Source organism: Chanodichthys erythropterus, chromosome 12, assembly GCF_024489055.1.
Source record: "Chanodichthys erythropterus isolate Z2021 chromosome 12, ASM2448905v1, whole genome shotgun sequence".
Taxonomy (NCBI): domain Eukaryota; kingdom Metazoa; phylum Chordata; class Actinopteri; order Cypriniformes; family Xenocyprididae; genus Chanodichthys; species Chanodichthys erythropterus.
In genome coordinates this window covers 38134458-38160392 of record NC_090232.1, presented here as the reverse complement: position 1 = coordinate 38160392, position 25935 = coordinate 38134458, and the positions used below count along the sequence as shown (strand labels likewise).

At 35.0% G+C, this 25935-nt stretch overlaps 1 protein-coding gene across 3 annotated transcripts in view; it reads left to right on the top strand.

Annotated features, from left to right (window-relative positions):
- Positions 1-25935, top strand: part of atp11a (ATPase phospholipid transporting 11A) — an 80538-nt gene that overhangs the window by 15310 nt on the left and 39293 nt on the right. For all 3 annotated transcript variants that reach the window (XM_067405381.1, XM_067405380.1, XM_067405382.1), the window contains exons 2-4: positions 24222-24344; positions 25620-25709; positions 25814-25894. In XM_067405381.1, coding sequence (XP_067261482.1) covers positions 24222-24344; positions 25620-25709; positions 25814-25894 — 294 coding nt within the window. The remainder of the gene's footprint in view (positions 1-24221; positions 24345-25619; positions 25710-25813; positions 25895-25935) is intronic.

Below are 25935 nucleotides of genomic sequence, written 5' to 3'. Positions count from 1 at the left end.
CAGCAGAATCTTGTTCTATTGACCTATTTTACCTTCCCTAGGGGAATATGAGGGCCCAAAGATAGATAGAGTTGTTAACACTCCTGGATTTTTGCTTGCGCATCTTCTTATGGATAGTCGAGCATTCTTATATCTCCACACAGGAATGTCTCCACTTTCACTCTGTATCTCATTCTCAAATTAAGCTAAACTTACTTAACTGTGTGAGCTGAAGACGAGCATAGAGGTTGGTGGAAGCAATAGTCGGATCAAGAGTTGTGTAACATTAAAATCACACAGGGAAAAGCCGTTAATGGGTACAACATAGAGCCAGGGACCTCATAAAACCCCACAATCCTATGAGTCTCTGGATGATAAAGCATTTGAATGAAGTAATTTCTTTGAACTGAGGAACAGGTTGAGAGAGTTCATAGTGGTTTCATTGTGAAGTGGAGGATTAAGCCACTTTAGTAATGTTAGTCTGAGAGTCGAAATTGACCTTCATTGTGTTACACAGTAAGAGGGTGCATTCCGGGGACTCGTAGTATAATGAGAATAATGGGATGCTAAACAGTAAAAGTCAATTACTATATCGATATAAAACTTTGGTCACGTCACCCACCTTTTGAGCAGAAATACTCTCTTTTTGAAATGCTCTTACTTGTGTGGAGGAGACTCTTGGCACTCAATGTGGGATTCTAATGGAGCTTTGACTTTTGGAGTCAGTCAGATGGCTTGAGGCTGTATAACCGATAACTGAAAGTCCTCTCAGATTTCCTTTTCTTGCTTCTCTTGCTTCTCTTGAAGGTGCATGCTCTGCTTATGTAATGTTTGCCTATGACTTTCAGAAATGTTTTATTTTTCCAGCATCTTAAATTGGACATCTTATATTTTATTCAACGGTCTGGTGCGGGTGCATTGAGTATTCTCACAATCTGTAAGTCAGATGTGTGTTAATAATAACGCTAATGGTAGATTTCTGCCATACCCTGGGTTTACTGAAAGTCACTGGCAGGTGGAAGAAGCAGGCTCCCATTTTTTTGCAGGAAGATAAAAGCTGAAGCTATATCACTGATTGCATGGGAATTGAATGGGATGGGGGCTGAGCACACTTGAATCAATTCATTTAGGTTTATCACCATTTGTGACGTTACCTGAATTTTAGAATTTATAGCCAGTGATTTGAAGATGAAACTTTATGCCACAGTTCAATTTTATGTTTATACAGGAAGTGTTTCTGAGGCATTAGGGAGCAACTTTATTAAAGGTGCCCTAGAATTAAAAATTGAATTTATATTGGCATAGTCAAATAACAAGAGTTCAGTACATAGAAATGACATACAGTGAGTCTCAAACTCCATTGTTTCCTCCTTCTTATATAAATCTCATTTGTTTAAAAGACCTCCGAAGAACAGCGGAATCTCAACATAACACAGACTGTTACGTAACAGTTGGGGTGTATGCCCCAATATTTGCATATGCCAGCCCATGATTGAGGCATTACACAAGGGCAGAACGTCTGGATGTGCACAGCTGAATCATCAGACTAGGTAAGCAAGCAAGGAAAACAGCAAAAAATGGCAGATGGAGCAATAATAACTGACATGATCCATGATAACATGATATTTTTAGTGATATTTGTAAACTGTCTTTCTAACTGTTTCGTTAGCATGTTGCTAATGTACTGTTAAATGTGGTTAAAGTTACCATCGTTTCTTACTGTATTCACGGAGACAAGAGCCGTCGCTATTTTCATTATTAAACACTTGCAGTCTGTATAATTCATAAACACCTTTCATTCTTTATAAATCTCTCCAACAGTGTAGCATTAGCCGTTAGCCACGGAGCATATAGCCTCAAATTCATTCAGAATCAAATGTAAACAATATAACAGTATACAATACTCAAATAATCCGACGCATGCATGCAGTATGCATGACGAACACTTTGTAAAGCTCCATTTTGAGGGTTATATTAGCTGTGTAAACTTTGTTTATGCACTGTTTAAGGCAAACGCGAGCTCCGAGGGCGGAGAGCATGTGATTTAAAGGGACCGCAACCTGAATCTGCGCATTTCTAATGATGCCCCAAAATAGGCAGTTAAAAAAATTAATTTAAAAAAAATCTATGGGTATTTTGAGCTGAAACTTCACAGACACATTCAGGGGACACCTTAGACTTATATTACATCTTGTAAAAAAAACATTCGATGGCACCTTTAAAAGTTTTTGAAACACTCTTAAAATGCAGAAAGTGTTAATAAACAGGGAGAAAGGACATCCAGATTTGTGTTGAGATTGTAGCCAACCTGATGGATAGATCTTATACTGTTCTGTTCTGATTAATCTAAGGGTCATTATGTGACTTGTGCCTTTTCCAGTTTGATAAGGATATTTTTAAATGAAAGTATTTGTAAGATTTTAAAATCTTAATTATAATAATAATTTATGTAGTGTTAATAAACTGCATTTTTTTCCATTTAATTCTAGTTTAATACATTTTAATACATGTTGGAATATACAGTCAAACCAAAATGTATTCAGACACCTTGAACATTTCATTCATTAATACAGTTTATTCACTATAGTTTACTTTATTTTGCTGTCCTCACTTACATAAATGAATTATAGTGTCCTGCACCCACTAGTAAAAATATATCAAAAATATAAAAAATGGCTGAATAATTTTTGGTTTGACTGTATTTATGCCTTGAAAGATGTGACAAGTTTGACATCAGTTTATAATCAAGGTCGTGAAAATATGCTTCTTAGAATGAAGATTTTATGCTGATATTTCTACCGCTATGCACCTTTCAATTATTATTTGTAACAACGCATAAGATAAAGTAATAAAAAGTAATTTTTTTATGATTACTTTAAAAGGAAAAAATGGTACACAACCTTTATACAACAAGGCATTATAATAATACATTATCTCAACTATCATAGATAGATAGATAGATAGATAGATAGATAGATAGATAGATAGATAGATAGATAGATAGATAGATAGATAGATAGATAGATAGATAGATAGATATTTTTGTCTTAATTGTTGAAGCATATATTTTTACAGATTTAAATGTATAGTAAGTTTTCAGTATCCATTGCACTGGTGAAGAGATTTCTCCACCAGTAAATCGACAAATCAGGTTTACTCTCTCATGTTCGGTTTCATCTGTTCTTCCTCTGGGTTCACAGTGGGGGCGAGAGTGAATTATTCCACTGCAGTGTGCTGTCAATTACAAACCTATGGCTCCATTTTTCAATTAGCTGGAATGCAGGATCCATGGCTGAGATAAGCTGAACATTGATCCTTGTCTGAATCAAGTCTTTCTTTCTTTCTTTCTTTCTTTCTTTCTTTCTTTCTTTCTTTCTTTCTTTCTTTCTTTCTTTCTTTCTTTCTTTCTTTCTTTCTTTCTTTCTTTCTTTCTTTCTTTCTTTCTTTCTTTCTTTCTTTCTTTCTTTCTTTCTCTATCTTGACGATACTTTGACGTTTTGTTCTACAACATACACCACACACACTCACACCCTAAGCTGTCTTATCTAGTTGCTTATTACAAACTGCTTGAAAATTTGCTTTTTCACTATAGATGTGTGTTTTTTTACAATATGTGAGATTATGTCACTAACTTTGCAAAAAACAAACAAAAACACATCTTGAGAGTTCACGTGAGTAAACGTGATCACAAATTTAACACTGATTCTATATAACAAGTTAACATTGAGTGAGTTACATTTTAGACAATATTGTCTGTTTTTGCTTTGTTTTGCCAATGAAAATAGTTCCAAACAAAGCCGGAACAGCACATTGCAGTGTTTTGTTCCTGAATGAATCTGTGTTTTTGAGTTATTTGAATCAATGATTCAATGACCCATTCATAAAGTCATTTGCTTCTTTTCTAAATGATTTATGTTTTGAACAAATCATTTGAATGAATGATTCACTAAATCACTCATTCAGTCACCTACTGGCGGTTTTAGGGTACGTTCACAAGACAACGACGTACTAAAAATGGAAAAGTTTTTCCTTTGTGTTTTTCACATACAGATAACAATGTTGTCAAAACAATCCCTGTTCCACAGAAATGATTAAAATCTCTGTATTATTCATGTGAGCCCAGTAGTTGGCGATGTCACTTTTTAAAGAAACACTACGCTGAATGCGTAATACGCATGTGCATGACCTAGCCAGTTTCACAAATGTGCATTTTGTAGTTTACAAGGAAACGATAACTTTATCGTTTTCAAAAACATGCAATTTCAGGCCCTCAAAATGCTATTGTCATGTAAATGAATGGCCAAAATGCATAAAAAGTATATAGTTGAAAATGGTGGCATGTAAACGGCCCCTTAGTTTCATTTTTATTTATCCATGACAGGCCTAGATCAGCCAAGTTACCAGCACAGAAACAAACTCAGTAAAATATTGTCTATTTTTTTTTTGTTGTTGTTGTTAATATCACCCACCCCTAGTGTGAATTTGTTCATGTCAAGATATTGCACTACAGAGAAGCTTAGCCTAGCAGAGCTTCTATATGACTCATTTGGTAAGTGGGTTAATTAGAGTGACCCACTAAAGAGGAGCAAACATGTGTTTTAATGTTAGGTTAATGATAAAAGTGCTTTCTGCAGGTCGGGACCATTGAGAGCTGGTGAATGCGCTAAGAGACTGTATCCTATACATTAAATGTCAAGTCAGATCAAGAAAGGATCCCTCCTGTCTGAATAATCATATACCGTTGAGTATGACGGGTAAAACTTATTTCTGGTCATCAAAACTGTACAATATATACAGTATATAGGTAAATTATACAAATATATATTTTAATGTCAAGCTCAACAAGAAGTTGGAAATACAAATATATATATATTTTGCTGATAAACACAAAAAAAATACTGACTTGCAGGAATGCAGGAGTACATAAGAAGTGATATTCCTTCTGTTTTATTGCTCTTGACATATGCTTGTCTGTTTTCAGTTGGAGATTTCACAGATATGGCTCTGTGCTTCATAGAATTTTAAATGGAATGATCAAACAGATATACAGTATATATTAGGGGAGTAGCGTGTATTCATCCTGAATTGTCACGGTTCGGTGCATATAGTCAGACAACAAATACAGTCAGTCACAGGCAATCCGATCCAATGCAATGTAACGCTGTTTGCTAACGGCCACAACAGGAAAAAGTGCAGAAGAATAAAAAATTATCTATGCATAGATATGTTTACGTGAAATCTCTCAAGTCTCAACCATTGTTTCAACCATGGAAATAATATCTCATGCAGCATTACATTTACCTCAGGCAAGTCATTTAGTGTCCACAGCATGTTAGTTCACTAGAGAAATGAACTCTAGATGGGAGCATTTCACTAAATATATGCACTATATTAGCTTATATACTTATTAAATTTACTTTACTTGTAATATCTTAATTATTTAATAAATGTTTAAAAAAAATTGTCATGAAAAAAAGTTATGACAGTAGCTGTGTAAATTGTCATATTTCAAAAATGAATTGGACTAGAAAAAATAATTGAAAAATAATTGTATTATTAGATTTAGAAGTTATTGCGAAATCTCCTTTGATTTATTATATCTAAAAAGTAAATAGCAACTGAATGTAATAGTTTGGGCCCTGTTGTTAATTGTAACCTTTAATATTATAGTAATGTGCAAGAAAAGGCTCCCTGTGTGTAGTTTAACATTTGCTGAGAGATTTTTTTATCCTTAAGAAAATGTTAATTATAATCGAATTTATTTTAAGAAAGAGACACTCTTCAATAAACCACTGTTTAATAAATGAGAAGAAAAAGGAAGCAATTTTATGTTTAGTTTCTCCCCCCACTGTACTGTACCCCTACCGAACCGTGACTTCAATACCGTGGTACGTACCGAACCGTTTGTGTAACGTTACACCCCTTAATATATAGTATGTGTGTGATTCAGCCACATTGTGGTCACATTTTCCAAACGTGACAGATTGGAATGAGTTTGAGTCCACGTGGTTCAAGTCCTGAGGCTGGTCACATGCTAGCACAGTTTGATTATTGTGTGTGTGTGTGTGTGTGTGTTGGGGGGGGGGATCTTATATCATTCTGGAAGGCACTAGCCATTTATTCTTTTACAGATTTTTATATTTCTGACTCCTCAAGATTATTGTTCACCTGGACTGATCTGCCTGTCGTTGTAAGGGGCTGTAAGCATCTGTCTCATCTGTACACATAAATAATGTGGAAAAATTGTACCTTTAGGTATACAACAGCTTTTATTATTAGTATTATTAATAATAATCATAAAAATAATAATCATAAAATATTGATTTATTTATTTTCCATTTTGTATCTGAATAATACTGTGTTCATGTTGTAAGGAATTGCTAGAATTGCTAAAAGTTTCCACCTAAAATTATTATTATTATTATTATGGTGCCATATCATATGGTATATTATTACATTCCATGTATGGTGTCTCTTTATGTTCTAGCTTAAATAAAAATACCTTAGACTTGCAGTTTACATCATTTATCCTTTCATGTCTTTTTGTGCTTTCCATTAACAGTGCTGCTAAATATGGTGATACACAAGGACACTTTACACTAATGGCTACTCACTCCAGACCCCTAAATGTTTTATGTGCACATGTAGCACATTGGCTCGGCGTTCCCCATGAGACTGCAGACACCAGTGAGAGAGTCTTCTCATGTAAATGGCAATGGGGTTCTGTAAAGACAGTTGAGATTAAGCTTGGTGAGAGAAGAACATTATGACATTCAAATCTAGAAGCTTCCAGACCTCTCTGCTCTCTTCCGGGGGCGGAAGTAGCCAACAGATGGAGCGCATTTGAGAGCAAGTGTAGCATTTACCATAGATACACCTCCACCAGCAACAGCATGAACCTCGGTCAGTGAGCGAACGTAGCGTGATCTCCACAGATGGCCAGCATTGTTTTTGTAGATTTTTATACATTTGCTTGCCAGCCTGTCTTTTCTATTATCTAAAAAAAATATTTTCATACTTTCTGGGACAAAATGTAAAAAGTAAGAAAAGATATATACTTAAGATAAGTTTTAGTGGTGTTTGATTTATAAATGATTTTTTTATTTTTTATTTTTTACATTTAATTTAATTGCAGTATCTTAAAGGTATAGCAGCACTGTTTAATTTTAAGGGTCACAGAAATGGTCATATACAATTAAATTAATATTTTAGGTGCCAGAAACATTGACTAACGTTATCAGTGGATCTTGATGTAAAAAATGATTCAAAACATATCTTAAGTAAGTAGTGAAAAGCAGAATAGTACTTTATACATCAGCAACAGACTGAAAAACGGTCTAACACTTTGGTTAGCATTTTTCGATAGCATCTTACTAGCGTCTTGGAGTTGTTTACCGCACACATTCTCTCTCTCTCTGTTGGCCTGTTTCTTGGCTGAGGACTGATTGTTTGGCCTGTTGACAACCCTATTAATCTCAGTCCTGTACAGGCCTGTCTGCCTCCTCCAACAAACTATATTTAAAATGCCTTTTGTGATGTAAAATGTTGTTAACCGTAAAGATGAGCTGACTGGACAAGCATGATAGCTCTTATCGCTAGCTACTTTTGTGGACGATCCATGAATTATACACAAGTGTTTAGCAAACGTTACCAGAGCTACCACTGAATCAATGGCCAGGATGTGTGTGGGTTGTGTTAGAACGGCTGTATTTCAGTCATTCTCGCTGTGCTTATCAGTGGGTGAGATAAAACACACGAAGGTCTGTTTTTTTTTTTTTTTTTTTTGGTTTAGACAAGAGCTAACACAAGAACAGCTTGATTTCTGTAACGTCAACAGAGCCACAACAAAGCATTTCACTTTCATTTTGTGACTAAATATTACTGTATTTATTCATGTTAAAATTACAAATAAAGGCCTTCGTGTATTTGATGGACTTTGTGAAACTCTGAATTTAATGAAAGACATTTTTCTGTTGCTGATTGCTTGTAAATGTTACTGTTTGGTAGGGATTCATGATATAATTATCAGATGATATTGGATATTTAATTGTGTATGCTGTTATTTTTACTTAATTTTTATTTTATTCACATTTTTATTAAATATTATTACTCCTTTTTTACATTTTTTTTTTTAATTTTAGCTAATCTTGTAATCTTTACTTGTAAATGTAATCTTTATCAAACATATGCACATAATATTGTGATGCAGCATTTAAAATTATGGACTTTATTTTATTTATTTCATATTTAGCTGTTTTTACATTTTTATTATTACTTATTATGTTTATTTTATTGTCTTAAAAATATTTCTTTTTTGCATTTTTACATTTTAGCTCATTTGAAATTGTTGTAAAATACTAATAATTAATAATTTAATCAAATGTAATCTTTGTCAAACATGTGGTGCATAATATTGTGATGCAGCATTTAAAGTTATTAATTAAATTTTTATTTTATTTATTTATTTCATATTTAGTTTAGTTCATATTTAGTTTTTATATTTTTATTATTACTTATGCTTATTTTATTTTTATTTTATTTTTTTACAAAATATTTATCTTTTTTGCATTTTTACATTTTAGCTCACTTGAAGTTAATGGTTTAAAACATTAATAATTAATAATTTAATTACATGTAATCTTTATCAAAATATAATGCATATAATATTGTGATAGCGTTTAAAATTATGGATTTTATTTTTTAGTGTTTTAGACAAGTGTTTTGTCATTTAGACAAAATAATACAGAATTTCAATATCAGCTATTAATCAGTTATCAGTCATAATATGAACATAAATATCAGCTTATCAGTATTAGCCAGAATACATCACAAATTAAAATTCATGCATAACTAAGATAAAAATTAATAGAAATCCTCTGTGATATTTGTCTCTGTGTTTCCACTGACTGTCATATCAATTATTAAATAATATATTATGTCATCTATCCTCCTCCGATCTTTGTGTTACTTTACTTTAGACAGGCTAAAAGCATCTCTTGCTTTTTATTATATATAGGATATATTTTCCCCACTCACATAGTCACAAAATGTATTGCGTAATTCTTATGCATTGTATTGGATAGATAAGAGCACATAATACAAAATTGTTATGTGGATGTGTGATTTTTCCACATATAATGCAATCATTTTCCATAATAGAGTAATTCAGGCATAAATGATGCTTATATTTTATCAGACTGCATTAAAAATAAGCCCAGTGATTTTTCTTTTCTGTGCTTTCTTTTTATCTAGAAATACTTTCCTGTAAGTATTAATTTAGAAGACACTACTACTGTAAGTGACAGTCCCACTGGAGAAACCTGAGGTTAAGTGTTCAGTATGGGATTCGATCCAGACCCCTCCCCGAGCTTTTACCACTATACCACACCCATTGCATCCTTGTTGTGCAATCCAAAAACTGATTTTATAAAACAGATCAGGATTAGAAACAGGTTTAATGTGATCACTCACAGACAACTCTGTAATGTACTCTTAAATCCAGACTTATTTAAAAGCTAAAACCAAATCAATAGCAGAACCACATTCAGTGATCTCCACTTTAGCTGTACTTAGCAGCAATGAAATGATCTGCTGTGTTTTTATTGTCTTTAAATGCAAGAAGAACATTATGCTTTTAGCCTCACTTAAGGCTTGCCTTGCTAATTTTATATGGTATGTATTGCATTGTTGCTTGGAAACACATTTGCTGACTTGCTTTCTCTGTATAACAGAATGTCTTTAATACACATGCATTTACCAGAATGCACACAAGCAAGAAAAGATCCATGGATGCACATTAATCAGATTTTTCCTGGTGTATCATTAAGCATTGATAAAACACATATAACAGAGTAGAGGCTTTCAGACTAATTGAGAAGTTTGTAGAAATGTAATCTAACAGATTTTCTAGGTTATATAACTTGCCGTGTGCTCCATTGGTCAGTGTAGCATAATGGAATGTTCAATCATGTTATTAAAATCCACACGCTCATACTGCACTGTGTGGATACCTGCTGTCTGCTTTTATTCCAGTCATAAAATATTGTTGCCATACCATATAAAAATAAAATGACAGTAACTGCTCTCTTTTAAGCAGATAACTTTTAACCATTACTGCACTGCAACAGCTCATATGATTGAATTTACATCTGCATTTATGTTTTATGATTTTCATAACCTGAATAGACAAGTAATATCCTTTTTCCCACTTGAAGCCAGATTTACTAAACAAGGCAAATTAGCTTGTGCGCGCAATTCCAAAACAGCGGCAATGGGAGTGGATCTACTGACGGCGCGCAAATTAAAGAGCACAGATGCAGCCGGATCATTTCCATAATGACCAACGCAATCTACCAAGAGCAGCGCAAATTAGCGTCTGGTTTAAGAAATGCTTTTTGGGGCGGTAAATTATGGCACAAATAACAGTTAATTGACTAGCGCAAACCTTAGTAAATCACCTTGCATGATTCATTTAAATACTCTCCTCCCATAAATTTTGCGTCTGAAAGGGAAACTCCTACAAATGCATACGCAATGAGGTCAGCCGCAAAAACAACTGTCCACACCTTTTTTCAGCGCTAATTTTGCATGGTGTAAATCCTGATGGTAGTTTTTTTTTAACACCAAAAGATGGTGTGCGCTGGAGCAAGCTGTTAGTAAATCTGGCCTTAAAGTGATAGTTCACCTAAAATGGTCTTGATTTACTGTCTTTATGAACTTTTTAATGTGCTTTAATTTTTTTCTTCTGTGGAACACAAAAAAAGATGTTTTGCTAATGTCCATAAAATGAAAGTGTTAAGGTCTTTGCACACTGAGTCCTGAATTTTCGTATGCGTTTGTTTTTTTCATATTCGTCATCCTAAAAATTCGTCACACACAGAAAGCTTGCACATTGAGTCCGATGCGGATTAATTTATCCTTTTGCGAAAAATTCTCAAAACAATACAAAATGTAGTCTTCAAGCAGCGAGGATGACTTTGTTGTCCTCTCTCTTCCTAAAAAGAGAAAAAGAAAGAGGAAATATCGGGTCCATCCAATCCTGAGATTGCATAGAGAGGAAGAAGAGTTCCACCTCCTTATCCCAAAATAATCACTGTAGGTGTAGGAAATACTGGTGTTACACATAGTCATAAAAAACGTTATATTCCATCTCTGTGCATTCCGTACTTTGTTTGTCATACAGTGCTTTGTGCTGCAAGATCAAGTGTATCAACTTGTCTTTCTGGATTTTGGCATGCGCTTGTACGGTGGCTCTGAATTTTCAAAACACCTCTCAAAATGCATGCTACAGATGGGAAAAATGCAGAAAATTCAACCTGGTCCGAAATTTTTTATGACGGACAGAAGTTTCTGATGCGGTGTGTAAACATGATTCACACACTTGAGGTCGTCTTTATTTTTTAACGTGCAAAAAGTTTAGAGGCGAATTTCAGGCTCTGTGCATAGACCTTTAGAAATGTTTTTTAAGCAGCAAATAGGCATGATTGATTTCTGAAGAATCATGTGACAGCATGGGCGTAGGTTTGGTCTCAGCTTTGGTGGGGACACACATCACTTTTTCTATTATAAACACTATTTACCCTCCAGTACACTCACGTTAATACCTGGGAATGTGAAATGCTGAACAACCATATGGTTTATTAACAAACAAACATAATTTACTATGTAAGTTAGTAACCTATTTATACTTACAAAAAAAACGCTGTTGCAAGAGGTAGACTTTGAGAACTTTTGGATTATTTTGGAATAATATACCAAAAAACAAAGCAAAAAAAATCTTTATTCTACTATTTGGCACTCAAAATTATAGCTCCATTATAGCTAATTTCCACATTTTACTTTCCACATAAGAAGCTTGTCCCCTATGCAAATGCAGGGGACAAGCTTCTTATGTGGAAAGTAAAATGTGGAAAGTAGCCATAACGGGGTTATAATTTGTCCCCTTTATGTCCCCTTTCTTCTTCTTGGGTGGCATCTACAAAGTACAAAAAGGGGCAAAAAACGGAATATTAAAATGTTTTTACTCTGGCCTTTGTATGTGGTAGAGAGACAGTAACTTACAGTCGGCGTCGTCAACATGCGCGCGCGCGCGAACACACACACACACACACCACCCACTCGCTGCTAGTGCAAGCACAAAAGTAGTCCCGGCCCGCGCGTGTAGCCTGTCAGATACCCCGCCGCCAATCAAATTACGCCGTTTCTTGTACTGTCGGCGTCCTGGCCGTTAGAATCGATCCAAATAGCAGTTCAAAGGAACTTGCTAAATATTGGTGGGGACAAATTTGTCATCTCAAAATATTGATAGGGACTAGTACCTAGCGTCCCCCCCCTAAACCTACGCCCATGTGTGACACTGAAGACTGGATGCTGAAAATTCAGCTTTCCATCACATGAATAAATTGCATTTTAAAATATATTACAATAGAAAACAGTTATTTTACATTGTAATAATATTTCATAATATTATTGTTTTTACTGTATTGATGATCAAATAAATGCAGCCTTGGTGAGCAGAAGAGACTTCTTTCACAGTGTTTTGAGGTGTTTGATGACAAATGGAGCTGTTGAGATTCTGCACAGAACTATTGACCCAGATCACAACATTTGTACTTGTTACTTGTTCCAGGAGAAATTAAGCCATGCTGAAGGTCGAGGTCATAAACGGGGCAGTTTAATCTCTCGTCTATTTTGTTTTAAAAGAACTGACAGGTTGCGTCATTGATACAAGACACAACAGATGACTTGAATGGTGTGTGCTTTGAATTACAACCATTTGGATTTGGAGTTTTCAGGTCAAATCTTTCTCTTTCACAGATTTATTTTTTCAATTTCTGATTTTCAAAGCGATTTCTCTGTGAAAAGAGAAAAACACCATTCAATCATGCTGCTATTTCAGCCTTGTTTTTGCCGTTCTTTCATTCCCTCACTTTCCAACAGAGAAAGCATTTTCCCAGTCTCACCCTTCCTTTCTGCTTGGTTTTGTCGTTGTACTACTAGTTTCTATAATTGGCTCACCCTTAGCATCGGCATGTGTCTTAGCCTTATAGTTAATCCGTTATAGATAAGAGGATTCACCAGCTGTCTGCTGCTCTTAAGACTGAACCACATCTGAACCACCTGATCTCAAAGCCTCAAAGTGTCCTGAATATGAATATTTATACAATCATTTTAAGAAGAGATATCTACCGCAATATGTTCTTTGCACTTTTGACATGTACTACAGGCTCAGTGGCATCCCAGTTCTTCTTTTCTTCATTGATCAAGTCAGTAATGATCTTGGCTCTAGATGGACCACCCATGAATCATTCACATACCAATACATACTGTACAAAAACTGTGTTTCCTTCAGTCTGAGGATGATGATTCAGTCTATTTTGAATGAGCTAGTACTATATAGTACACAAGTCTGTTTTAGTAGGCATCGATTTCAGATTTATACGCCCCTAAACGTCATGTAAGCTAAACAGATTGTAGTTAGATGCTTCATTGGCCATTTAAACATCGCCTTCCTGTCCAAGTAGGCAGTGTGTGATTAAAACAGGACGCAAAACGAACAGGACTTTCAAAAGTCTGTCTCGGCAAGACTAACCCGGTAGTATTTTGCATGATATTTGAGATTAGTTATTCTTGATCTTGCCAGGTTGATATTAAAAAGGGTTTTAAGTTCAGAGTCAGCGCAGCATTAAACATGCAATTATAGTCATTTACCACTCAAAGTTAAACCTGATTTCCTCCTTCTCAAATGGCCAGTTACATCCATGAAAAGGTCTTTATGCTGTTATTTTCCTGAAAGGGCATGTTTTCCCCTGTGGAGCGGATGTGTGAGATTGTGTACGTGTGTAGTTCTAAAAGTTGCTGAGTGTGTGTGTGGAGGGTGGAGTGAAAGGCCTACCAGGCACAATGTGAATGTGTGTGTGGGTGTTTATTTCTGGCATTCGCTTAAGACAACAGGTTGCCTTCGTGTAGAATGAGTAAGAAAGGAAACGGGAGAGAGGAGGCGAAATTAGAGTCCTCCCACAGATTATTTGAAATGCAAACAAATGTTGTCCCACTTTGTTTAGAGGAGAAAGTGGATGTTTGTCCTTTTTAAAACCCTTGAGGCTCCAATTATCTCTGAAATGCAAGAAACGTCCTTAAACACGTATGTTTTTCTCTGTCGATCGCACATCTCCGTCTTGTAAACAGCAAGTTTATTTTTACTCAGGGGAGGAGGAAGTCCCCTTCCTCTGTTCCCCTTTTGTCTCTTCTGTTTTTTTCTGGTGAGTTGTACTGAAACAACAGGACATTTGGATGGGAAGCTGACACCCATGTGATCAAACAATAGCACAGAAAGAGATACTTGGACAGGAGGCCTGGGTTTACTGGTTTCACTCATTACCAAGGTTAAGCAGGGGTCAGAGAGAGATCGAGAAAAGGACAATCTAGTTAGTTCCAGTTCACACTCTAGCACACAATCTAGATCCAGTTCAGAGGAGTGTGAACAGACAACTGACTGATCTAGATCCACTTCACTTTTCAGTTACCGTTAGACATGTAGATTTAGACTAATTTTGTATTAAAATAAGACATTATTCTTAAAATAGGGTCAATGTCAACTTTTTTTTTTGTCCTGATCAAATTCTATATCAAATTAATTACATTACTAATGAAATTAAAAAAATGTCTTATTTCTTGATCATTTTTTTTTCCTTGCAGAAGCCCTCTGACCTTTGTTACTATGTAAAGGTAAAAAAATCTCTTGCAATGTCATAAAATTTGCCCTTCTCATTTTTTTTTATTTATAAATTAATAATGCATGATATTTATAAAATATATTTTACCTTGAAGAATATACAGTATATTTAAAAACTTATTTGGGAATAATGATAAAGATATATTCGAGATATAAGGAGAGGGGAAAAAATTGTCATTTTCTGTATTTTAATTTTTTCTTAAAGGTATAAAAGTTTTTTGAAAAACCAAATAATACCAACATGGATACAAGTAGTACAATACTAAGGCCCCGTTTACACTAGTGCGTTTTTGTTTTAAAATGAAAATGATCCAGCCACAGCATCATTTTCAAAAGTCTTTTACTAGTAAAATTTTTATAATGAATAATATGTGTGTCAAATAATGTTCTTAGTCTTTTCTTCCTGTGGGGGAGACTACAGTAATTTACTATGAATTAAATTGAAATCAAATTAAATACAATTTATTGTGTAACCAAAATACCAATAATGCCCAAAAGAAAAAGAAAAAACTTAGCGTGTGACTTTTAATTATAAACAAGCCCCAAATACACCGGGACTCTAATTTTGAAATGTCTACACAATTTCAGGCTGATCCTTCAGATTCTTACAACCATCTAAAACTTTTTATATAAAGGTCATAAAATAGACATTGTAATAATTTATCAACTTCAGTTCATTAGCAATTGCTTGGCATGAATCTGCGCTTTTCATTGATTGAGAATCACTTTGAAGCAGTCTGAAGCGCTGTTGGGTGAGCTTGTAGAACGAGCGCCACCTTGTGACTTTGCAACATGCTGCGCTCTTTATGAAATATCCAGCGCGTCTCTGCAGCGCCCGTGGGAATTTCAGCGAGAGTAAACAGTTCTGACGCACACACAACGAGCAGGTACGAAACACGTAGGGAGAGGGGAGATTTTCCACTAGTTAATCTATCGCGAATGATTTCATTATTTTGGGCGGATATAAAAATATAATAGGATAAAAATAATAAAAGCAAAAATGTGTCTCCAAATATACTTGGGCGGTGGTTAACTGACGTCAATTTGATTGTCAAAAAATTCAGTCAGTTTTTTGACATCAAATTGGCGTCAATTTATTGACATCAATATTTTGACATCAAATTGACGTCAGTTTTTTTACATCAAATTGACATCAATATTTTGACATCAGATTGACATCAATATTTTGACATCAAATTGACATCAATATTTTGACATCAAATTGACATCAATATTTTGACATCAAATTGACATCAATATTTTGACATCAAATTGACATCAATATTTTGACATCAAATTGACATCAATATTTTGACATCAAATTGACATCAATATTTTGACATCAAATTGACATCAATATTTTGACATCAAATTGACATCAATATTTTGACATCAAATTGACATCAATATTTTGACATCAAATTGACATCAATATTTTGACATCAAATTGACATCAATATTTTGACATCAAATTGACATCAATATTTTGACATCAAATTGACGTCAGTTTTTGACATCAAATTGACATCAATATTTTGACATCAGATTGACATCAATATTTTGACATCAGATTGACATCAATATTTTGACATCAAATTGACGTCAGTTTTTTTACATCAAATTGACATCAATATTTTGACATCAAATTGACATCAATATTTTGACATCAAATTGACATCAATATTTTGACATCAAATTGACATCAATATTTTGACATCAAATTGACATCAATATTTTGACATCAAATTGACATCAATATTTTGACATCAAATTGACATCAATATTTTGACATCAAATTGACATCAATATTTTGATATCAAATTGACATCAATATTTTGACATCAAATTGACGTCAGTTTTTGACATCAAATTGACATCAATATTTTGACATCAGATTGACATCAATATTTTGACATCAAATTGACATCAATATTTTGACATCAGATTGACATCAATATTTTGACATCAAATTGACATCAATATTTTGACATCAAATTGACATCAATATTTTGACATCAAATTGACATCAATATTTTGACATCAAATTGACATCAATATTTTGACATCAAATTGACATCAATATTTTGACATCAAATTGACATCAATATTTTGACATCAAATTGACATCAATATTTTGACATCAAATTGACATCAATATTTTGACATCAAATTGACATCAATATTTTGACATCAAATTGACATCAATATTTTGACATCAAATTGACGTCAGTTTTTGACATCAAATTGACATCAATATTTTGACATCAAATTGACGTCAGTTTTTTTGCCATCAAATTGACGTCAGTTTTTTACATCAAATTGACGTCAGTTTTTTACATCAAATTGACATCAATATTTTGACATCAAATTGTTGACGTCAATTTGATGTCCACACGCTGATGTCCAATTGATGCCAAAAAAAATATCAAATTGATTTAAAAAAACAGGTCAAAAATGCAAATCAAACTGATATTTTTTTCGACCACCAAAATAACGACACAAAAGCAATGCAATGAAAGAAAAATAAAAAGTTCTGTCATGAAACTCTAAATGGACAGGCTAATAGGTCCTTAACTCAATTGCTCGTGATCACATCATTATCTATAGGACACAGATGATTGGTTCCTGCTGTGTTAGTAGCCAATGAGCTTGCATGCTCAGTCTTCAAATACATGAGTAGCATTTGCCTTAGCAGTGCAGCACGCTTTCAGAAACCCTCCACCTTCCCCAGCTCCACCTGTATAGATCTGCTACAGGTAATTCATGTACGCTATATTGTACAGCAGCAGTATTTTTTATATTGTGATGACGAATTAGAAATTTTCCCCCGTACGTATAGCAAATTGTATACACTCTTCCCTCTGTTTCTGCATTTCCATCTTATCTCCAAATCTTCATCCTCTCAAGCATGTGACCCAACTATCCCATTCTTAAATGAGAGTCACTAGATGTTGACCTAGAAGCTGATGACAGCTTGAGTTATTACTGTATATGACTCTATTCAATTATGACCACTCAAATTGTTTACAGATACATTTTGCCACAATAATAATTTCCTAAGTCAGTTTTTGAGAACCATCAGTGTTTCAGTCTGAAATGAGTTCCTGTCGTCTATTTAATTGTTTATATCATGTTTCACATATGACAGTCTGTCAGGCAGTACTGCATTAAGTTACAGGAATCATGCAGCAGACCTATTTTTACCCCATGCAATTTCAGTGATGCCCTGAAGCCCTTTAAAAGTGTGTGTTAAGCAGTGGTTGTAGTTCACATTTTCCAGAAAAACCCCATCAAACTCACAGAAAAACTCTTACCTGGATCTGCTTGTACTGTAACTCACTCTGGCATATTTTTCTTTCTATATGCTAAATAATATAAATATATATATATTTTTATTATTTAAATAATGAAACAATGTATGTCATTATTAATAAAATAATCTTTATTTATTATCCATAATAATACATTTTTACCTGAAATTGTTTGTACTAATTAACTCACTCTGACATTCTTTTGTTCTTGTATGCCAAATAATACAAATAATATAAAATAAAAAAATAAAAAAAGTTTTTTTTAGTCAGCATATATGACAGGAAGTATAATACTTTGGAATTTAAATAATAATAAAAACAATAGATTTTTTATTAAAATAATATATCATTTATTTTTTTTTCTTTTAATAATTATATTAATATAATATAATTTTGTTAATAATAATAATAATTATTGTTTAAATAAATATTATATAATTAAAATAAATGTTTTTGCTTCTTTTTTGCAATAATTACCTGGTGTTTTTGTATAAAGTTGTCTCCTAAGTACAATGTTAACTCTCAATGAACCATAACATCACATCTAATGATCTATGATTATTTTATGAGAGCAACTGATTTAACAACTGATTTCCGAATGGAAGAAATTGAAAAAATGAATGTACTTTATGATATAATTGACTTCCAACACCAAACACTGAACAGCATACACAGGACTGCATCTATGTTGCCTGATTTGGATGTGCCTTTTATATCCTCAAACGTCCTGCTGTTTTTGGTTTGATAGCAAAATATCAAACTGTCATTAGCTTGTAAGGTCATTACTGGAAAATGTCGTCATGGAGAGCATTATGTTTCAGTGTGTATGACCTGTGGTGACTCGGAAAGTGCTGATCGAGGATCAGTTATTGCCACTCATATCCTGAAGTATGTCATCAAAATATATATTTGTTGTCATAGGCAGGGATAGCTGTTCCTGGATCAGCACAGATCAGCGTCGGCTGGAGGAATTTTCACCCGTTGTTTACTCAGAGAGTTGGCAATGCCGTGCTTGTGTGTGTGTGTGTGTGTGTGTAAGGGTAACTTGAGCTATTCCTCAGGAGCTCAGGCACGAGTCGGCCATGAGATAATCCCTTTGACTAGTGAACAGTCTACTGCCACCTCTCATTCCTGTGTGATTGTTTGCTTTTCGGTTATGAGGTTGTGTACTTGGTTTGTTTACATGGGAGCTTATGGTCTGGTTTCTTTTATTATTCAGAACAATCAGTCTTATAGTTCGACTGCATTGTAGTTCATCCCACAATAAAATTTCTCATCATTTACTCACCTTCATTTCATCCTGAACTTGCCATGCAGGTTTTTTTTTTCCTGTGTAAGAGGAGCATAAAAATTCTTCTTTTGTGTTCATTGGGGAGAAAAAAATACCAGCACATGAGTTTAGAACAAAATGCGGGCGAGTAAATAAAGACTAAATAAAGAGAAGCTGTTACTTTAACAGTTCATATACCATGATTCATCCATAATTAAACTGTTTGTTAGCTATCTGCTGAGGATGTCTGGTTTATTTGGGTCAGTCCGGATCCATCAGGTGACTAGAAGAACACAGAACAGACTCATTTGTTGTGCGAGTGTTGATCTGGCTGTTGTGGGTGTGAGTGTGTTTTCGGGCAGTGGATTAGGTGTGATTATGGGGGCTCAGGGTTCACTGAGCCTTTGACCAGATGCTCGGTTCCGTCTGCTTAAAGCCACCTCTCCAACACAAAGACAGAGAGAGTGAGAGGAAATCAGAAGACTTCTTTATGTGATTTCAGTCTGTTTCTACTGTATTTGAATTTTATCTCTGGCCACATTGAAGGAGTCTCATTACTGGAATTATGACTCATTTTAATCGTTTTCTAGCACATTCTGTGAAGCAGCTTTATATTTGAGGGGGAATCTCATAAAAAGAATTAATTAAAATATGAATACATTATTTGATAAAAAAAAAAAGTCCATCAAAAGAAAATATAGCCTTTTTTATGGAGTTATTTAAAGGGTTAGTTCACCCAAAAATGAAAATTCTGTCATTAATTACTCACCCTCATGTGGTTTCACATCTGTAAGGGGCCGTTCACACAGAACGCATTTTTCTATTCCATTGCGCTACTTTCCCATTGTTTTTCTATGTAAACACGCGCTTGACGGACATGCATGACCGTTAAGCTCGCGTCTCGCGTCTTTTGAAGCGCCTCTCACATGAGCGCCACATTTTTAAGACGCCGTGTCAAGTTAAAAGAATTTCAACTTTTACACGCAGCGCCGCTCATCAATGTCAGTTCGAAAACAGTGGACCAATCAGAAGAACTCGGAGGCGGGGCGAACGTTGCAAGCTTCTGTTTACAGTAGCAAGTTGGCATGACAACTGTTTTATATGACGGCAACATGGCGGAGGAGGCGCTCATTATTATCTTATTTTCTTTTTTCCATGTCAAAACTTGTATCTGTCAATTCTGCTGTTTACCTATTTTTATTATTTCCGTTGTTGTCGTTATTGCATCACATTTCAAAAGCGCGTCTCGAGACACTCGCGTTCTACGCTGCTCTTTTTTTAAAACCACTCCTGCGTTTTAGACGCAAAGACGCTTTCTGTGTGAACGGCCCCCAAGTCTTTTGTTCATCTTCAGAACACAAATAAAGAAATAAAGATCTTTTTAATGAAATCGCAGCTACGCATCGGAAACTTTGACGCTTCAAAATGTTCATATGAATTGAGTGGTTTAGTCCAAAATTTTCTGAAGAGACTCAGTCGCGTTATACGTTGAATAGATTTCATTTAGGCTTTTATTCAAATATAAACATTCATCAACTCACACAATGGAAGCTCAAGCATCAAGTTCGGTTGGTGAGCGAGAACCAATGAGGTTCATTCTCATATTACACAGCATGTTTGAGCTTCCAGAAGAGTTTTGTTCTTGCAGGTTCGGTTTATGTTTGCTGATTCATGTTTATATGTGAATAAAAGCCTAAATTAAATCTGTTCATCATATAAATTGATCTAATCTCTTCAGAAATTTTGGACTGAACCTCTCAATTTATATGGATTAGATTTACGATCTCTTGATGAACTTTTTGAAGCATCAAAGTTTTAGTTGCGTAGCTGTCGTGGAGGGACAGAAAGCTCTCAGATTTAATTAAAAATAGCTTAATTTGTTTTCTAAAGCAAATTAAGACATGAGTAATTAATGACAGAATTTTGATTTTTGAGTGAACTAACCCTTTAAGTTTGGGTGGAAGTGTGTGTGTGTGTGTGTGTGTGTGTGTGTGTGTGTGTGTGTGTGTGTGTGTTGTGACGTTATTATAATGTCAATTCAGCATGTTTTCACATTACTAATCTGGATTTTTGTAAGTCCTATTATTTCCAGTGGCAGTGAGTAATGAAAATCTAGTTCTCATTGTTTTTTTATTAAGAACTCTAGAGGGCACGGTCTGATAGGTTCTTTACATGCAGTTTGCAAGCAATCACACCATTACCGTATGGCCCAATCTGATTGGCTTCTGTTGATCCTTCAGCCAATGATATTGCTTGCTTAACATTTAAATAGTCTGGTTCATTGTTTGCTGTAGGCTAATCCAGAGTCCTCTGAACCCCTCCACCTCCCCCAGCTCCACCTGCCTAGATTTGCTGTGGGATTTTTGTATGCCTATTTGTGCAGCAGCTGCATATCTTACACGCTCACAGCAGCATGTCTGTGTATTTATTAGCAGTAACAAGTCCATACTTGATCTGCAGCATTATGTATATGGTGTTAAAATATTAATATTAAATATATATCAATAATAAATGAATAATAATATTTCACAATACAGTAATGAGAATTATTATATATGCATTACTATAATAAGAATTTGAAAAATTATCTTTGTCATGAAAATGCCTGTAATAATTGCTAAAATAGGGTTCATTTTGTTTACGCATGCTATATTGTTTTCTTTTGATTTTTATTGTGAAAGTATTTTATGAGATTTATCCTTGAAGTTGTTTTCTTTGAATGTGTGTTTTCATTTTAGGGGAGCTAAAAGACATTTTGAGTAATTTGTGTAGTGGATGGTGTCTGAGCTCACTCTGCAAGGTCAAAATCACCCAGACATACATTCACACACACACAAATACACAGAGGCATAGAGATGCATGAGTCACAAAGAGTAACTTCAGACTGACTTCCCGTGGGTCTCTTAGGATTTTCCATGATGAACAAGGTGATGCGAGGAATTTGACATTGCTGTGGTTCATGACGTCAGTCTGAGTGGTTTAGGATTTAATTTATTTAATTGATGTTGTCAACAGTTGACCTCAGATGTGTTTAAATCCCTGCCAAAGCCAAACACAAGAACATCTGACATGTTCTCAATGGCCTTAATATGACAGATTTCTGCATGCATGTCCTGTTGCATGCAGTGCTGGATACAGGCAGTGTTTGAAGTGGTAATAGCTCATATTTCTCATCTTACGTAAGAGCTTAAGAGGCTCTGCCTGGTTTAATCCCGCCCTGACGGAGAGGGAAAGGCGGAGCTGTGCGGCAGCCAATACCATCACGGTCATTGACACTCGCTGCGGTTGCAGCCAGGTTGTATAGTGCTGGAATGTAAAGACACACGGTGTTGGGTGACTCCCTTCACCCTGATCCAAGATCACATTTCCTTGCATAATCCAAACCTATTAAAGCAATATGAAGTCAGCAACAGTAGCAAGAGCAGATACTTCAGAATAGCACATGTTGAGAGAAGTATAATTAATGAAAAATGAAAAAGAAATTAAGATGTGTGCAGACCTGCTAGGATGAATATTTCATGCTGTTGGTTTTATTACCACATAGTTTTCTGCTTTTTGCTTTTAGTTAATGTAGTATGAGAAATGAATGTTGAAGACAGTAGCAGTTGGCATCTTTTTTTGCTGTTTCTCATATATTTAACCCCTAACAGTAAAATTCACAGAAAAATTAACATTCTGTTATCAGCCTCATGTCGTCCTCATACAGGTTTCGAACATTGTGTTTTTAGAATTATATATATATAGTAATAATCAGTGTTTTCAAGTCTGCAGTTTCCCTGTTCCCCTGTTGCCTCTGTTTTTCTTTTCATGTCCGCAGGTTAAAGCGAGCCCAAATAACATGATATTTAGCCACTGGAATGCAAATTTTACCAGGGAACCCTGCCAAAAATGCTGATTTTACCCCCCAGAATGCGATTTTTTTTTTACCAGGGGACCCCCGATTGGACCAGTTTTGAATAGCAATTCAGCAGTTTTTGTTGTGAAAACCCTGCTAGAGGTTTTTTTTTTGTTTTTGTTTTTTTTATTTTAGTTTACTTTTTAGTAATTTTGTTATGTGCGTAGATTATAATTTTTATTTATTTATTTATTTTAATTTCTAGTTTTGGTTACGTTTTAGTTTATGTATTTCCAGTTAGTAATTTTAGTGCTCCAATATAAACTTATTTCAGTTATTTGCTAAGTCTATTTATGTTTAGTTTTTCGCCTAATTTTTTTATATATATATATATATATTTTTTTTTTTTAGTTCATCTTTATATCAGTTAGCCAAAATAATAGTTTTAGTTAACCATAATAACCCTGGTTTGGAACAACATGAATCTAAAATCATGCAGTTTGCAATCAGGCTTGCAATTTTTGCCTAGTGTGTGATAAAACGGGTGATTACACTGAAGTAGGGACTCAGACCAGAATATCATACAGACCACCACCTAGTGACCACCAGAACACCTCAGCAAATGCATAGCTTTGCACTTAAAACCACTCAGAAAACCTTAGCAACCACCATAGCGTCTTCAGGCCGAGTTTTGCCTAGGCATCATTTTCTATAGGAAATCTAGTATTATATTGTTCTTTCTCCTGTCTGTTACTCTCCCCACTCGCTCTCTCGGTCTCTCGCTCTTTGTTATGAAACTATGTTCGCTCTGCCTTTGAGAGTCAAATCAAGCATGACAGGAACCATAAGTTCTGTATTTGTTCTCTTTCTCATCAGAGCAAACTCTATAGTTGTAGCTCAAAGCCGGTTCCTCATTTCATGCACCTGTTTCCTCCGGTGCGTGGGTCTGACCTGTGAACTCAAGTCAGGCCGGCCGACTGTGTCAATACTGATTAAAGAGTGTGCTCTCCAACAGGAAGTAGTCACATGAATGGATGATGCATATATGAATGAATAAATAAATAGTCCACTCTTTCTGTCTCTTTGTTTCAGTGTACAGGAGAGGAGAGCTGGGTGGACAGCAGGACGGTTTATATTGGACAAAAAGAGCCTCCACCAGGAACAGAAGCGTACATTCCACAGAGATTTCCTGACAACAGAATCGTCTCCTCAAAGGTTAGATGTGCTCCATGGCCAAACAGCTATCTGAGCCAAAAACAATACGTTAGGGTAGATGTACTGTACAGTCATCCGGTCGTTATCACAAAATAAACACTGAAAGGATGATCAGGACATATCAGGTGGTCTTGTATCATCATGACCGGCTGAAGAAAAACACATTTTCTTATATTTATAAAAAAGGTATATAGAAAAAGATAATAATTGCATCTAAATAATTGTAATAATATAAAGGATAATGATTGCATTAGAAAATATATATTAAACTAAGTTTATTTTTCTTACATTGGCCCGTTTTTGCTTGTTTTAAGCATAAACTTGAAAAATTACAGGTAAAAATAAAAGTTTTCTTATGCTGCTTTGATATGATTTAAACAAAATTCGCAGTATATACAATTTAGTGGTCATTTTATAAAAATACTTGCAGTGTTTGTGTTTTTGTGTTTGTCTTTTGTTTTGTTTCCTTTTTATTTTGTTTGGTTTGTTTTTTTTTGTTTTGTTTTATTTCCTTTTGTTTTGTTTGTTTGTTTTGTTTTTTTGTTTTGGTTTTATCTTACTATTGGTGGTTCCCCTTCATTGTTAGAGTGCGCAGGCTTTTTTGAAGTGTTTCCTTAAAAGTGCTAAAGAGGATGTTTTGTTTTATACATTTTTGCAATATTACTTGAAACTGTCTTTACTAACTGATAAAAGACTATTTATTAGGTGCACTGAAAGGAATAATATTAATGTACATCATCTGTGCACGAGGTAGGGCCTTAAAAACATCAGCCAATCGTTTGTGTGATCATCACGTAAACGATTGGCCCTCTGGCTTGTCAATCACTGCCGTGACGTTCCTTGTGAGAGACGAGCGCGGCTGCGCGCTCCAGTAACTTTCCACACTCCACATGCGCCGCATGCAATGTTTTTGTCAGGAGACAGGAGTAACAACTGCAGATTATGAGTTACCTGCGGTGAGTCCGATATAATGAATCCACAAACACAACACAGCGAATGCCGGTGCTAAACACTCGTGTTCCAATACTCGTGCACGAGTTTTGGGAGGCGTTCCCTCGAAATGAGCTGTGAAGGAGGGGGGTTGTTCTTACGCATGCGCTCATTTCAAAAACTCACTAACAGTCTTTGGTTTCTCAGTCGACGAAAAGATCCTCTTTAGCACCTTTAATTGGAGTTTTTGGTCCACTCACCTCATTGGACAATTTTTAAGGCGTAGCAAGTTCCTGGCTTTTCTTCAGTTGTATTGTTTTGAAACATCTCTCTTTCTCTCCACAGTATACTTTCTGGAATTTTATACCGAAGAATCTCTTTGAGCAGTTCAGAAGAATCGCCAATTTCTATTTTCTGATCATCTTTCTAGTGCAGGTGTGTGATGGTGTCGCTTATGGAAATTGTCCTATTAGCATGAGCTGACCTTTCTGTGACAGCGTGATGTGTGATATTTCCCCTCTCACCATCTCTCTCTGTAGCTGATCATTGACACACCCACCAGTCCTATGACCAGCGGTCTGCCTCTTTTCTTTGTCATCACTGTTACAGCCATTAAACAGGTGAGAAAAGACCCCTGACTTTCCTCTCTAATAGGTGTCTT